At 28.3% G+C, this 14,331-nt stretch overlaps 2 protein-coding genes across 2 annotated transcripts in view; both read left to right on the forward strand.

Moving 5' to 3' along the window:
* LOC105848101 (uncharacterized) overlaps positions 1–7,483 on the forward strand; it is a 10,427-nt gene extending 2,944 nt beyond the window's left edge. The window contains exons 2-4 of the mRNA XM_065817526.1: positions 3,449–3,474; positions 5,302–5,434; positions 7,017–7,483. Coding sequence (XP_065673598.1) covers positions 3,449–3,474; positions 5,302–5,434; positions 7,017–7,112 — 255 coding nt within the window. The 3' untranslated portion in view covers positions 7,113–7,483. The remainder of the gene's footprint in view (positions 1–3,448; positions 3,475–5,301; positions 5,435–7,016) is intronic.
* A 53-nt stretch (positions 7,484–7,536) lies between these two features.
* Positions 7,537–14,331, forward strand: part of LOC101240301 (WASH complex subunit 4) — a 76,639-nt gene continuing 69,844 nt past the window's right edge. The window contains exon 1 of the mRNA XM_065817524.1: positions 7,537–7,693. Within this exon, the coding sequence (XP_065673596.1) occupies positions 7,633–7,693 (61 nt within the window). The 5' untranslated portion in view covers positions 7,537–7,632. The remainder of the gene's footprint in view (positions 7,694–14,331) is intronic.

Genomic DNA, 14,331 nt, shown 5'->3' on the forward strand with positions numbered 1-14,331 from the left:
GTTTTGTTGTTTTTTGAAATGCCAACTAATTGTTCGTTCTGGTATGTCATACTTTTTGGAGGCAGTATCAACTGATAAGGTTTTTTCAGAAATTTTTTGCAAGGCCTTCTGCATAGAAACAGCTTCATATTTTTTTATATTTTTGAGATAAAGCTATTGTTGCTTCTTCATCAAAAGTATTGCAATTATCCATGTTTACATTATAAATCACATAAATTACTTTATTTAATCAAAAAATTGATTAAATTTTTTTTATTAAAATGCCGCAAAAAACAATTTTTTTTTACTGCAAAAAATGTTTTCATTGTTTACATGATTTTAAAGTTGTTTATTAATTGATTAAACATTATATTCCCATTGATGAATCAAAAATATTAAAAATAACTATGTATTCTCAAATATTAGTCATCATCATCAAATAGCCATTTTTTTCATAAAAAAGTGTATACCGCAAAAAATACATACCTTTTTGCTTTTAAAGCAGTTTTTTAATAAATTGTTTTCCTACCGTTAACTAAAAGATTTGTAAATAAGGAATAAGTATAGAAATGAATGATGTGGAGTAGATAAGTATAGAAATTATTTTTGAAAGAATGATATTAATGTGATGAAATGGCCTGCCCAATCTCCCACCCTTAATCCCATTGAGAATTAGTACATTTTAAACCAGAAAATTGGAAATTGAGCTAACAGACAAACAATAACAAGACAAAATGATCTAAAAGCATGGGAGAATATATTTCCAGAAGAAACAAAATCTCTGGTGGATATAAAAAAAAAAAACACTATATGAAATCTAAATAAGACAAGTTAAAAAAAAATGAACATTAAAAAAAAATTTTTATCAAAAAAATAATATACCTAAATATTTAACTGCTTTTGTTTTCTTATTTTTAGGGCGTTTGTTTTAGGTTGGTTTGGTGAAAACCCATTTATGGGTCTGAACAGCTAGTTATTATTATATTAATTCATATATTGTTACTATTAATATTTTTAGTATGTTAGCCTTAAACTGATTATTTATTTTTTGTTACATTTTATTTTGGAGTGAAACTAGACAATCTTTGGGGTGGTAAAACTGAACTACCTTTATACTATATTAGATATAATTAATAATTTCTAAAATATAGATATAATTAATAATTTCTAAAATAGAAGTTTTATCAAGCAATAGGAATCTTTAGATTTTATTTTTGGGAAAGCTAACAAGATCATTAAATGTATTAAAGATAATGATATATAAAGATTGAACTTGCCTTTTAGTAATGACATTGTTAAAGATTTTTCTAAAGTCGATAGAATGTAACTTTTAAGATAAATACAAGGTTTAGTAATCTGAGAATAATTGACCATCATATATCAGACAATAGACAATAATCTTTTCATATTTGGTCCATCATGGACCAAATATGAAAAGACTTAATCTTGCAGAACAAAAGTGTTAGTGTGATCTAAACCACTTAAAGGAGAACAAAGAGAAACTGCGAAACTGAGACAAGAAAAGAGACAAAGAAGACAAGAAGAGACAAAGGATCAGAAATAAGACACAAATGAAGAAGTGAATATAAGTGATTATGATTGTCTGCAAAATGAGTCACAAAGTTAATTGAGTTAACTGAGTAGGAGTTAAGAAAGATAAAAGCTTTGAGCTTTTGAGCCAACACGGTCAGTGTGATGAGCATTAAAGTCATCAATAACAACAATATTATCTGGGGGATAAAGAAAATAAGGGAGGAAGAAAATGGGAAAAGAACAAAAAAGGGTGATTAATTGAAAAAGTTAAAGCGCATAAAAAAATAGTCAGTGGATTTAAACCTGATTACACAACAATAGACAATAAATAAGAATTGACAAACTGACCTCTAATAAGTTTGTCTATTTTTTATTCAAAAAGACATATACTGAAGTATGTCTTTCGTGTAATCAAAGGATAATAGCCACCAACAATGAGGTCTGAAGGTTTTTCACCTTCAGATCTCAGAAAACTTGACTCAATTATAAGTAACATATAATACCCTTAATAATCACCCCATAATATTATTATTAACCCTAAATACCCCTGGTACTAAAGACTTATTTCAAATTTTATTATATTTTAACATTTTTTTAATCATTAATAAGGCGTATCAACCGCTGTTTAAGGTTTCCTTAAATAAATAGTTTTCTTAATGTTTGCTGCAATAATTATCAATTTGCTTAAGTTTACAGCTTGTAGTATAACAAACAATGACAGTAGTACAGTATTGGTTGTTTATTTAAATTTCATTTGTAGATTTTTTTTTTTTTCTAAAATATAAAGATAATTTTCGCAAAGTACTATAACACAAAGTTGTTTGTATAGATGATTGTGGTAAAATACAGTGATGCATAATTAAAGTTCACATTATTTTCTTAAAAATTATTTTTGGGGTTGTTTTCCTTTTTTTTAAGTTGTTGTTTTTTAAATTATCAGCACAATAAAAAAAAAATGATATCAAACATCATGATCACATAGATTTTTCTAGAGATAATAAACATAATCATATTTAAAAATAAATTTACTAGTTTCACATTATGAATAAAAATATTCACGCAGAAGAACAGGCTCCATTCAATTAAATTCATTTGCAGATGCAAAACGAAATCATTAAAAAACAAAACATTAAAAGTCAAAGTCAATAATATACAGAAGTGTTTACTGTTAATTTAATGAATAAAAGAAAAATAATGTCAATAAAGAATTTATTGATAAAAAATTACCACAAAGGAAGAAAAAGTTGTTCTCAAAAATATTTTTTTTTATTTTTTATTTATAAAGTTGTGTGATGTTTCTGTTTGTGATTTTTTATACCTAAAACATATATTTCTTAACTTTCATAAATCATTTTTGAATGATATTTTCAAGATTTGTTCATTTGTGTATGAGTTTGTTGGTGAACTAGAAACTAAGTTGATGAGCTAAAAACTAATCTAATCATTTAAGAATTTATGGATGATCTTATAAAGTGATCTTTTATTTACCTCTTTTTAAATTTCCTAAATGTGTGTAGCTACCATTATGGGTGCAAAAATATTTATAAGTTTTACTAGTCACACTAATTTTATATTTTGCATTCATTTTATCATATTTTATATATATATTCATTATTTTCAGGTATACAAATAAAAAAACAATAAAGTATTATTTAAAATGGAAGTTAATTTTGAAATCTGTATATGCTAAGTTGTGTTGTTTGTTCTTATATAATACAATAACACAATATCTGAAAAATATATTCAAGTTTGTAACATCTTATTATAAAATTGATTTAAAAATTTCAATTCAATATTACATATGCATATTTTATAATAGCACAGTATTCAGTAAAGCTGGAAATATATTTTTTAAATTTAAGATTTATATAAGAATTTTAACAAAAATTTTTTCAAAATGTTTTACATATATTTAAACTACTATATTTATGTTTAGGCTTTGAAGTTACGAAAACATATGAGGTATTTTCAAATTCATTAAATAAAAACACAGCTGGATTTAAAAAATAAAAAGTGTTGGTTATTATATCAATGGTTATGTGTAGTTATTAACTATGTGTAGTTAATTAATTATGTGACATGATTCCATATGAAATGCAGGTTTAATACTTGGTTTATGAAATAGTTTTTAATAGTCAGTTATGCCATTTTTTCAGAAACATTGAAATCATTTGGTAAAGTTTACTATGAAAAAGGTTTTAAAAAGAGTTACATCTTTAAATAATGGTTTTAAAAAGGATAAAAAAAAGTATAACTTTTAACTAATAAAAATATAACTGTTAATTTGGTTTTACTGCATTCAATACAATTTAAAATAGTATAAAAAACTTTAAAGAAAGTGTCTAATAATGATCAGAATTATAATGATCAGAATAAAAAGTTTATCTTTAATATTAAGATGAATTTAAATACTTCTTAAGTGTATACATTAATACTGTAAACAATAATTCTCTGGAATTATTGTCAGCATTTGCCAATGCTGACCTAACTGCTGACCTAAAAGTGTCTAAGGCTGGCCATTTTTTGCCAACCTCGTTTTTATATTGTTATGGTAACCCTTTGTGCTAAAAATTTTCTGCGGACATAAAATAGTTTTTAAATTTTCAAAGTCAACATAATGAATCGAATGAAAATCATAGCCAAAGTACAACACAGATTTGTTTTTCTAAGAAAAGTTGTTTTTCTAAGAAAAGTTGTTGTTACTAATTTACTGAAAACAATAGGTAAAGTAGTGCAAAGGTAAAATTTATCGGAAAATTTACCAGAAATTTTTGAAAATTTACCGCCTGGTAAATTTTTATATTTTTTTTCTTATTTTAACTGTTCTTAAAAAAAAAATTTTTTTAAAGGAAAATTTACCCTCTTCGAATTAAAATTTACCGGTAAATTTTGAATCAAATTTTACCAGAAAATTTACATCACTAAGATGAAGTCGCAACAATGCTTTTGAAAAAACAGTGGGCTGATGTAATTTTTCTAGATTTAGCCAAGGTATTCGACATATAACAACTTAGAAAGGCATTTGACATATAACGCCTTATAAGGCTAAACAGAAATAGGGCTTTATGTTTCATTGCAAGCAAACAGTATCTTGGGACAAATGAAAAGTGTTTTTATGAGTAGGGGTAAAAACCTCCTGAAAAATTTACGCAAAAGCTATGTTCAACCTTTGCGCTCACTTAAGGAATTTGATTATAAAAAAATTATGAACTTGTAGTTTGACTATAAAAAATTATGTAGTTCTTAAGCTAACTACTTTGAAGGACAGAAAAGTGCAAACTGTTGTATGCAGACAGTGTTGCATGTTGCATAACTGAAAACTGGTGCATGCAGACTGCATACAACATTATAAACTTGAAAGTAATTTAGATCATGTTAACTGGTATACTCAATCAGAAATTATTGTTCTACAGCTAAGACACCATAAATACTTAAATCGTGAAGTTGTCAAGAGCTGCATTCAGAGACAACTTCTTTCACTAACAGAGTTGTCAGTCAAAATGGAAAAATTTAAATGTTTCGACAGTATTTAAAAAAAAAATTTGGTTCAAAAACAGCTTTAATAAAAAACAAACAAACATCATTATTACAGTATACAATAGTCAACATAAGTCTTAGTTTATTTAAAATAATTTTACTTTGATTTAAATATTTTTTTGAGTATCAAGCCTGGTTTTATAAGGAACGTCACATTTAAAAAATTTTTTTTAATGTGAATTTTATTTATTTAGAATATGAGAAGAGAAAATGAGCAAATGAAATTAAAATATGCAAATAATATTTTTTTAGAATGCGTGAAATAGAAAGAGTTTTAGCACCTGTTTATACTTACGATATAAGTGAGTTAGAAATAAATGGTAGCTTTTCTAACCATGATAATGAAAATAACAGAAATAATTTTTTAGAAGAAAATGGAAATCAGGTTTTAATTATTAATATGATTTTTTTTAATTTGCTGTTGTTGTTGTTGCTGTTGTTGCTGTTGTTGTTGTTGCTGTTGTTGTTGTTGTTGTTGTTGAGTTAGGTTAAATTGTGTCATTTACTAGCTGGCAAGCTTAAAGTTTATACTTTTGTTAACTGTTAAACAAGTATTAATTGCATTCCTTATTAAACCTATAGTTTAGTTATATTTATATGTTATATAGGTTATAAGACAACTCTCATTATTAGAATTACTAGTTATAATCAATATATATTTTACCTTATCTGCACACTTGTGATGATATGATTGTTTTGAAAATTCATGTTTGACATTTGGAAGTTACAATAGGAGATTTTTGTATGGTTTTGAAGTTTTATGCATTTATGATTAAGTAAATTATTTTTGGTAATATCCGTGGTAAGCATTTTTATAGCTACGTTTGAATGTGGATGGAATTAAAAGAAAGTTTGCTTTCTTACCAATGTCGTAAATATGGCCAGAGCTGGCATTGAACCACAGACCTCCTGATTCAGAGGCAAATTCTCTAACCACTGTGCCATGACAGTTCAAAAATTTCTAATTTAAAAATTTAAATAATTTATAAAAAATATTTATAGGTTCATAAATTGCTACAAATCCTAAAAAACATTTCAACAAACTCTATTGCATCACTATTGTCACACAAAGTCTAATGACTGTTTGTGATTTTTTACTGTTTGTTTCTTCTTGCGACTGCACAGACTTGGAACTTTTTTCCTTTCAGCCTCAACAACAGTGTTTTGATGATTCTCCTCGATTTTGGCTGCATTCAGAAAACCTGCATCCAATTTAATGCCATACTCTGCAAAGTCATTTACAAAAATCATTATATATCTATACATCATATCTTCGTAATAAAAGTTTATTGTACTATTGATTATTACATTTAAAAACATAAATTTATATTTATATATATATTATATATATATATATATATATATATATATATATATATATATATATATATATATATATATATATATATATATATATATATATATATATATATATATATATATATATATAATATATATATAAAATAACAATTTATATGAAAAATAACAATTAAAAAATTTTTTTTTTACTACATGTTTCATCAATAACAATTAACATCATCAGGTTTAATGCTAAAATTTTAAAACTTTGTACTCATAAAAAGTTTGATTTAGTTGAAAAAAATTAGGTCATTTATGGAAAATGTTGACAAACACTTTATTCATTGTTACATTAAAATTTAATAACTATAGGTATGTTGCTATAGTTTCATAGATTAAAATAAACAATTTCAGGGTATAAAAAACTTAAATATAAAGAGGAATGAAACTTGATATATGTTAGAGGTAAAAAAAAGAGTGAAATATATATACATATATATATGTATAAATGTATATATATATATATATATATATATATATATATATATATATATATATATATATATATATATATATATATATATATATATATATATATATATATACATATATATACACACATGTATTTAAGTTTCATATTAGATTTACAAATGATTAATTTTTTTTAGTTGTTTATTCCACTTCCGGATATGGAGGAAGTAAAGTTAGTAGATAAAGTATCAAGGAAAAAAACTGTGAAAAATACTACGTTATATCAAGTTTAACACATGTTGAAGTTTGTTGTTGTAAAATAGAAAAAAATCTTTTATTCTTAGTAATTTATTTTATATTTTTATATTTGATAGTTAAAACTAATTTTTTTTTAGTTTCTTTTTACACACAAAAAAAAAAAAAAAAAAAAAAAAAAAAATGAAATATATATTTGTAATAAACTATTAAATATGACTTTAATGTAAAATATTTATGATAATTATATGTTGGTATTTTAAAGCATGATCAATATGTTTTTTGCTGGTTTTTTAAAGACTTACAAAGGTTTAAAAAAGTACAATAATGATGTATTAATGATATTTAATGTTATCTTTTTAAATTGGTTATTGGTTATTCTTTTTAATAATATATTTTTCAATCAAAATATGTTGGTGTTTTTTGACACATTTTCTATTCATAAAAAATTTTTTATAACTTTTTTTATTTTATTGCATTACTTCTTTTACATAATAAGAGATATAGACATTTTATAATAAATTTTTTAATATATTAAGTTTTATAGACATTTTAAAAATGGTGACAATGGTTGCAGATGAAAGTTGGGGACTTGATAAGTTTGATGATGATTCAACAAGTAAGAATAGATTATTAAATAATAACTGCTATTTTTTTATTATGTTCTTTAGTATTTTATTCTTGTTTTGAAATAAAAACAGGGTGATACACAGTAGTATTGCCCTTGCAGAGCATTAGTTTTGTGTACAAAAGATGTTTAACCCCATTATGCATCTGGTCACACTCTGTTGGAGATAAAAAATAATAAAAGTTTTTCATCTTCAGTGAATTACATATTGGACAAATTTATCTGTTTATTGGAACTTACTAATTAGATTAAAAATTAAACTCAAACAGTTAGTTAACATTTTTAATTAACCAGGGGTTATTTACAGTGGGGTATAGTTATTTATTTACGTAATGGTTTTTCACATTATTCATATTATTATTACTATTATTATTAGTATTATAATTATTATAATTATTGTTGTTATTATTATTATCATTATTATTATTGTTATTATTATTATTATTGTTATTATTGTTGTTATTACTATTATTATTGTTATTATTATTGTTATTATTGTTATTATTATTATTATTATTATTATTATTATTATTATTATTATTTAAGGGTTATATAAGATCTAATTTATTTGCATTTAAAGAAAAAAATACAGGTGATACAGGTAATATCAAAATTACTATTTTTTTAATTTTTTAAAATACTGATTCAAAGCTGCAAGCAACCACTATTAAGTTTGAAGTTACTAGAAAAAAAAGAATAGAGTTATAGAGCAAGGAAACAGTTGACAGATGACAAATAGAACTTTACTGAATGACAACTCAAGCGAGAATGAGGTTTAGTTCATGGAACTTGAGATGATAGCTCTTTTAAGCAGCGACCATGATAGTATTTGCAGAAAAGAGAAAGAGGTACAACTAAAAAGAGGCTCAAACTTAGCAGACAGAACGGGTTCAAATATGTTTACAATGCATTTTTAGACCTTGTCTAGAAGAGAAAGAGTTTCATTAGAAGAACCAACCAAAATAAGCGAACAGTATTTCATACAGGGACAAATAAGAGGTTTGTAGAGGTAGTGAATGGAATCAGGAGTAAGAAAATGGCAAGCACGATGAAGAGAAGCAGCCTTAGCAGGTACTAATTCAGCAATCAATTGTATATATGATTTCCATGAAAGGTCAATAGTAAGCAATAATCCAAGAAGACATAAAGAGTTTTGTTAGAGTTAAAATTTACAAGTCACTGCAAGCCCAAATCTGTTACAGAAGCTAGATCAGGTTCAAGATCAGCTGCCTGTTCTAAGCAATCAAAAAGAGAAGATATTTTGTCAAGACAAGAGTATAAAGTTGAATCATCAGCAAAAAGAGTTACTTTAAATATAAGGTTTTTGGGAAGATCATTAATGTAGATAAGAAACAAAACAGGACCAAGAATTGAACCTTAAGGCATCCCAGAAGTTACTGGAAATGAAGAAGAGTGTTGGTCTTTAATGAAGCGGTTAGAATGAAATGACTTGATAATCTCAGAAACTTTCCAAGATACACTATACAGCAAGCTTATGGAGAAGACCAGCATGCCAAGCTTTGTCAAAAACTTTAGATATGTCAAGAGCAGTAGCCCTGGTCTCACTGTCTCCATCTAAGGCATGATAAAATCTTTCAGTCGCAGCAGTTAGGGGTTGTCCATAAAGTACGTACGCTCATAAGAGGGAGGGGGGAGGTCTTCAAAAAGTGTACGAAAGCATATGGGGGGGAAGGTTCAATTTAAGGTTGGGAAGGGGGGTAGAATTCAAGTACGAACTTCGATTTTCTAATTTATCACACTTAACCAGTTAATCAGTAGAAAAGTTACATTCTGACTAAAGGTTCTAGTTTGCCAACATAAAAAGATGTTTGGTATATGGAGTAGAGGGTTTAGTTTCCCTCTATGCCCACACATGTATGGGCGCCCTCAGAATTTTTTGATGTTCCAGATAGGACACTTTCACACATCAAGCAAACTCCTAACTTAAATTTGTTTATACCTATGCCAAATAAGAAGGCCTTGCAAAATATCGGGATGGTGGAGGCCTGTGAACAAAAAGCCCTAAAATGCTTGCCCTCTTCTGCCCATACGTGAGGGCACTAAAAAAGGTCATAACTTTTGTAATTTACAATATTTTTCTACAAAAATTAAAATCTGTCGATAAATTTAAATTTAGTTTTAGATCCTAAAATTTTGCTACATATTTCCCTCACGTTTGGGCAAGGAAGGGGGAAGGCAAACGTTTTAGGGCTTTTTGTTTCTCGGCCTCCACCATTCTAAATTTTTGCAAGGCTGCCTCATTTGGCATATAATCAAACTTAAATTTGGAGTTTGCAAGATGTGTGAAGGTGTTCTATCTGGAACATCTGAATCCTGTGTGGGCCCATGCACACATGCCAACCCCTTATATACTGGCCCTGAGTAAGACCTATTTTTTGAGTCGACAAAAAACAGGTTTTAGCTGGGCCGTGGTTGATGGGTCGGAATCCCCCCCCAAAAAAATGTGTATTAGCGTCTCAAAATCTTCCAAATTTGACCGCTAGGTTTTGCTAAATTAAAAAGCTTCTTAAATTAGCAAAAGAGCACAAAATTTGCTGTTTCCCCCTCCCCCTCTAATTAAGGGGTATAGGTAGCCTACCCTTGGCACTGGGTTTTAGCCATTGTTTTCAATATTACTGATCTCGCGTAAGACTCCTTTTTTACTGACTAAAGAGGGGTGCCTGAAAAAAACGTCCGCCTTAAGTATAGTTTATTTTTATTTGATTTGTTATTAAAACAAAAAAAAATTTCGGTAGAATTTCTGCGGGAATTGAACTTGGGTCTCCTCCGACCGTTCCCTCCGCGATATCCTCTCGACTAAACATACACATCATTCTGAGGTAATTTGAATTTATTAAAATTTAAATTTGCATATATATTTAAAGAAGTTTCATGAATGCGCAAACAAAGGACTTTGGGGTCGTATAAAGTATCTAAGGTACCCTCCACCATTTTTTTTTGTAAATAAAGTTTTTTATTGAGAAAAAAAATAAAGGAGGGATTGGGGGGGTATTTGAGAAACGTACGTACTTTTAAGGGGGGGGGGGGGCATAAAATTACGCATGGCAACTAGGGGGAGGGAGGGTCAAATTTCAAAATTTTTGGAGTACGTACTTATTGTCAGACAACCAATACAACCGTATTAGTTTTTTTACAATAAGTTATTTTCATCTCAAGATGGGATGTGAGAAATTTGTTGATCAAGGACACAAAGACCTTGCTAATAACAAAAAGATGACTAATCTGGCAAATATTGGGGGGAGGGGGTCAAAATGTTCACCAGAATTTTCGAAAGTTGGAACAACTGATGCCATTTTTCAGCAAAACTCAGTCAAGCACTTATTTAATAGTTTAGAGAGAATTGAAGAGAGTTCTGGAGAACAAATTTTTAAAAACAGAAATGTTATCTAGACCACAAGCCTTCAAAGAGTTTATTTGAGATATGACTTTAGCAATGGAAACTGGAGTGATTTGAATGTCTAACAATGGGTTGAAATCATTTAATTGGAATGGAAGGAAGAGAATGACCATAAGATTCAAGAGTCGAATTTGAGGAATAGTTCTTTGTAAATAGTTCTGCCTTAGGGAGAGATAATGAGGTCAGTCATATAAATGAGAGATGGAATGTTAGATCTACCCTTGTTAATGATGCTGTTGAAGATTTTCCAAAAGTCTTTAGAGCTTAACTTCTGAGATAAGATACAAGATTTAGTGAACTGAGAATAATTTAGCTTAGCATCAAACAACACTGTTTTTACATTGATTTCTTCCAATAATAAATAGCTGTTTGTTCTCAAGAGAGTTGTTCTTTTGAAAAAGACGATAAAATTTAAACTTTGAAATTAAGGTATGAGGATAGAGTGAATCTGAAGAAGAAGTAAAATGAAAGATTTATATAAATCATTGCATGGCAAAAACCACCTAAGGTAGAAGAGGGAAAAACTAATTACAAGCTATGGTCAGAGAGAAAACATAAATCAAGGAGTGAAGGTAAATGATTAGGGTTATCACGAAAACGAGTCACAAATCTAAATAAGAGATTGAGAAAAGCATAGGTTATTGGCTTTAGTGCCAGCAGGGCTAGACAGGGATTATCTTTTTCTGAATATTTCCGGAATTCCAGATATTTTTCTTAATTTTTTGTTTTTCTAGATATCCAAAACAGTTTCCATTCATACAAGTTTAGGTGCATATTTTTGTTAAATATTTGTTTTTTAAGCTTTTTACTCATACAAAAATTGAAAAAAGTTTGGAAAAAAAATTGGAAACAACTCAGTAAAAAGCAAAATTAAGAAGAAAATAAGGTAAATATTCTGGATTTTTTCCGGATATTTTACACAAACAATTTACCAGATCTTTAAAATATGACCTGGGTGATCTATGGTTAGAGCCAAGCCATTCAGTGAGGTGAGCATTAAAGTCACCAATAACAACAATATTGGCAGAGGGGTAAAGAGAGAGGGTATGCTCAGATATTACATCTAAAAGAGCGCAGTCTTGGGAAGAAGGAAAACGATATAGAACAGAAAGAAAGGTGATAGAGTGAAGAGGTGGTAAGCGAAAGCACTTAAAAGAATGGTCAAAGGATTCAAACTTGATTTCATGACAAATAGATGAATTGATATGTATACCCCTAAGCCTAATTGTGTGATTATTTGCAAATTGAAGGATAGTACTCATCAACACTGAGATCTGAAGAAGGAATAGCAGGATTTAAATTAAAGAGCAAGTAAGTCTGGTGAATTTTGCAAGAGGTAAAATTCAAATGATGCAGACCACAAATATTTGTAAAAGATATATTAAAACAGTTAGGTGGTGGGGAAAGTTTTTTATGTTTAATATCTTGGGCTACTTTTGGTATTTTTCATAGATAGAGCCTCCTAAGTAATGACCTATGCAGTTGTCTCAATCCCGCTAATTAATCTAAAAGCGTAGGTAAGGGCTTCTTATGTGGCCTCGACAATGCACACAAAAAGCATTAACAGGGACACCATCCATGTGCAACATGGCACTGTTAATACTCTAATATTTTGCAGCTGTTGATGGAATCAGCCTCTCTGAAAGCTACCACAGAGTTTGGAAACTCTACTACCAGCTGGCCTTGGAACTGTTTAACTAAGTTTTATAGGTATACTCTTGTAAGGAGATAACAGGAAGAGTTGCATAGCCTTGTATCAAGAAGGCAAAAGCAAAAATCTATGAGTAGTGACAAGAAAATCCAGCATTCATCATCCTAGGCAATGTAAACAATTTAACAATGTAATAAAGGTTTTCATCTATGCCAGCTAATAATAATGAAATAATGGTTTTCATCTATGTTAGCTTAATAGATGGAAAAGGGGTGCGAAGTTGGTCAATAGATAGAATCTGTTTACCCCTTAAGTCTTTGCCGAGGAGGCCTTCGACAAGATAGTAGCTGGATGCAGTTAACATCAGCCCAAGATAAGTATTTTCATCTCTAGCTTTTACTCAATCAAGAGCCTCAAGGCAGGGGAATTTAAGCTCGACACCGTTAACATCTGCTTAAGTATTTTTATTAAGACATCATCTCTAGATTTTACTCTTGTATCACACCAAAAAAAACATGTTAAAGTTGTGCTCTGTCATGATGAACATTGTATTTTTTAAAGTTTGATTTGAACAAAGACTGAGTAAACAAAATAATCAGGAAGAGAATTCCATATCCTAATACTTTTTTCGCAAAAGAAAAGTCTCAGTGTGATGTTATTACATTTGTTACATGAAATAAGTTTTTGGGTATGACATCTTGTAGAGTAGTTAAAAGATGCAAATGTAAAAAACTCAGAAAGGTGTAGATCGACAAGGTTGTGTATAATTGGTATATCATTATAACATCAAGTTTTATTCTACAGCATTTAAGAGATTCAAGATTTAAGGCGTTGAGTCTTGAGGAACAATCTTTATAAGGAATACGACATTTTTTACAGACAATTTAAAAATATTTTTGAACTTTTTCTATCCAACATCTTTTTAAAGGTAGGGATTCTATTTCAAGACTCAAAATTTGGGAATCATTACTGATAAAAGGTTTTAAAAATAAGTTTATATGAAAATGTGCCTTGCCTGCAATAAAAGAACAGTCATTGTAAAACTACATACCCAAAGACACAATTATACCAATATCTTGAAGAAATTTAATAGATTCAATAGCTGTATCAATGTTCATTGAGTATGAATGTAATGGTAAAAGACTGTTGCCATAGCGTAGATGAAAATTTTATTTGGTTGCTATATTAAGTTGCCTAGTATTTGACCATTTTGAAATTTCTTTAAGGTATTGATGAGGTGTGTGTTGTTTCCATCATCCATCTTGATACAGCTTGCTGTATCAAGGAAGACGATGTTATTCACAATGCTCCATTCTAAAATTTTATATTTACTACCAAAAAAGTACAAGATTTTTCATTAAATGATCTACTTTCTAAGCTACTTAAATCTGATGTTGTCTACATATTTTCTTATATTGGAGAAACTTCTACACATATGTTGTCTACATATTTTCTTATATTGGAGAAACTTCTACACATATGTTGTCTACATATTTTCTTATACTGGATAAACTTCCACACATTTGGCAACTAGGAAAATAAACATCTTAAAAGTGATAA

The sequence above is a fragment of the Hydra vulgaris genome, chromosome 14 (genome assembly GCF_038396675.1).
Source record: "Hydra vulgaris chromosome 14, alternate assembly HydraT2T_AEP".
Lineage (NCBI taxonomy): Eukaryota > Metazoa > Cnidaria > Hydrozoa > Anthoathecata > Hydridae > Hydra > Hydra vulgaris.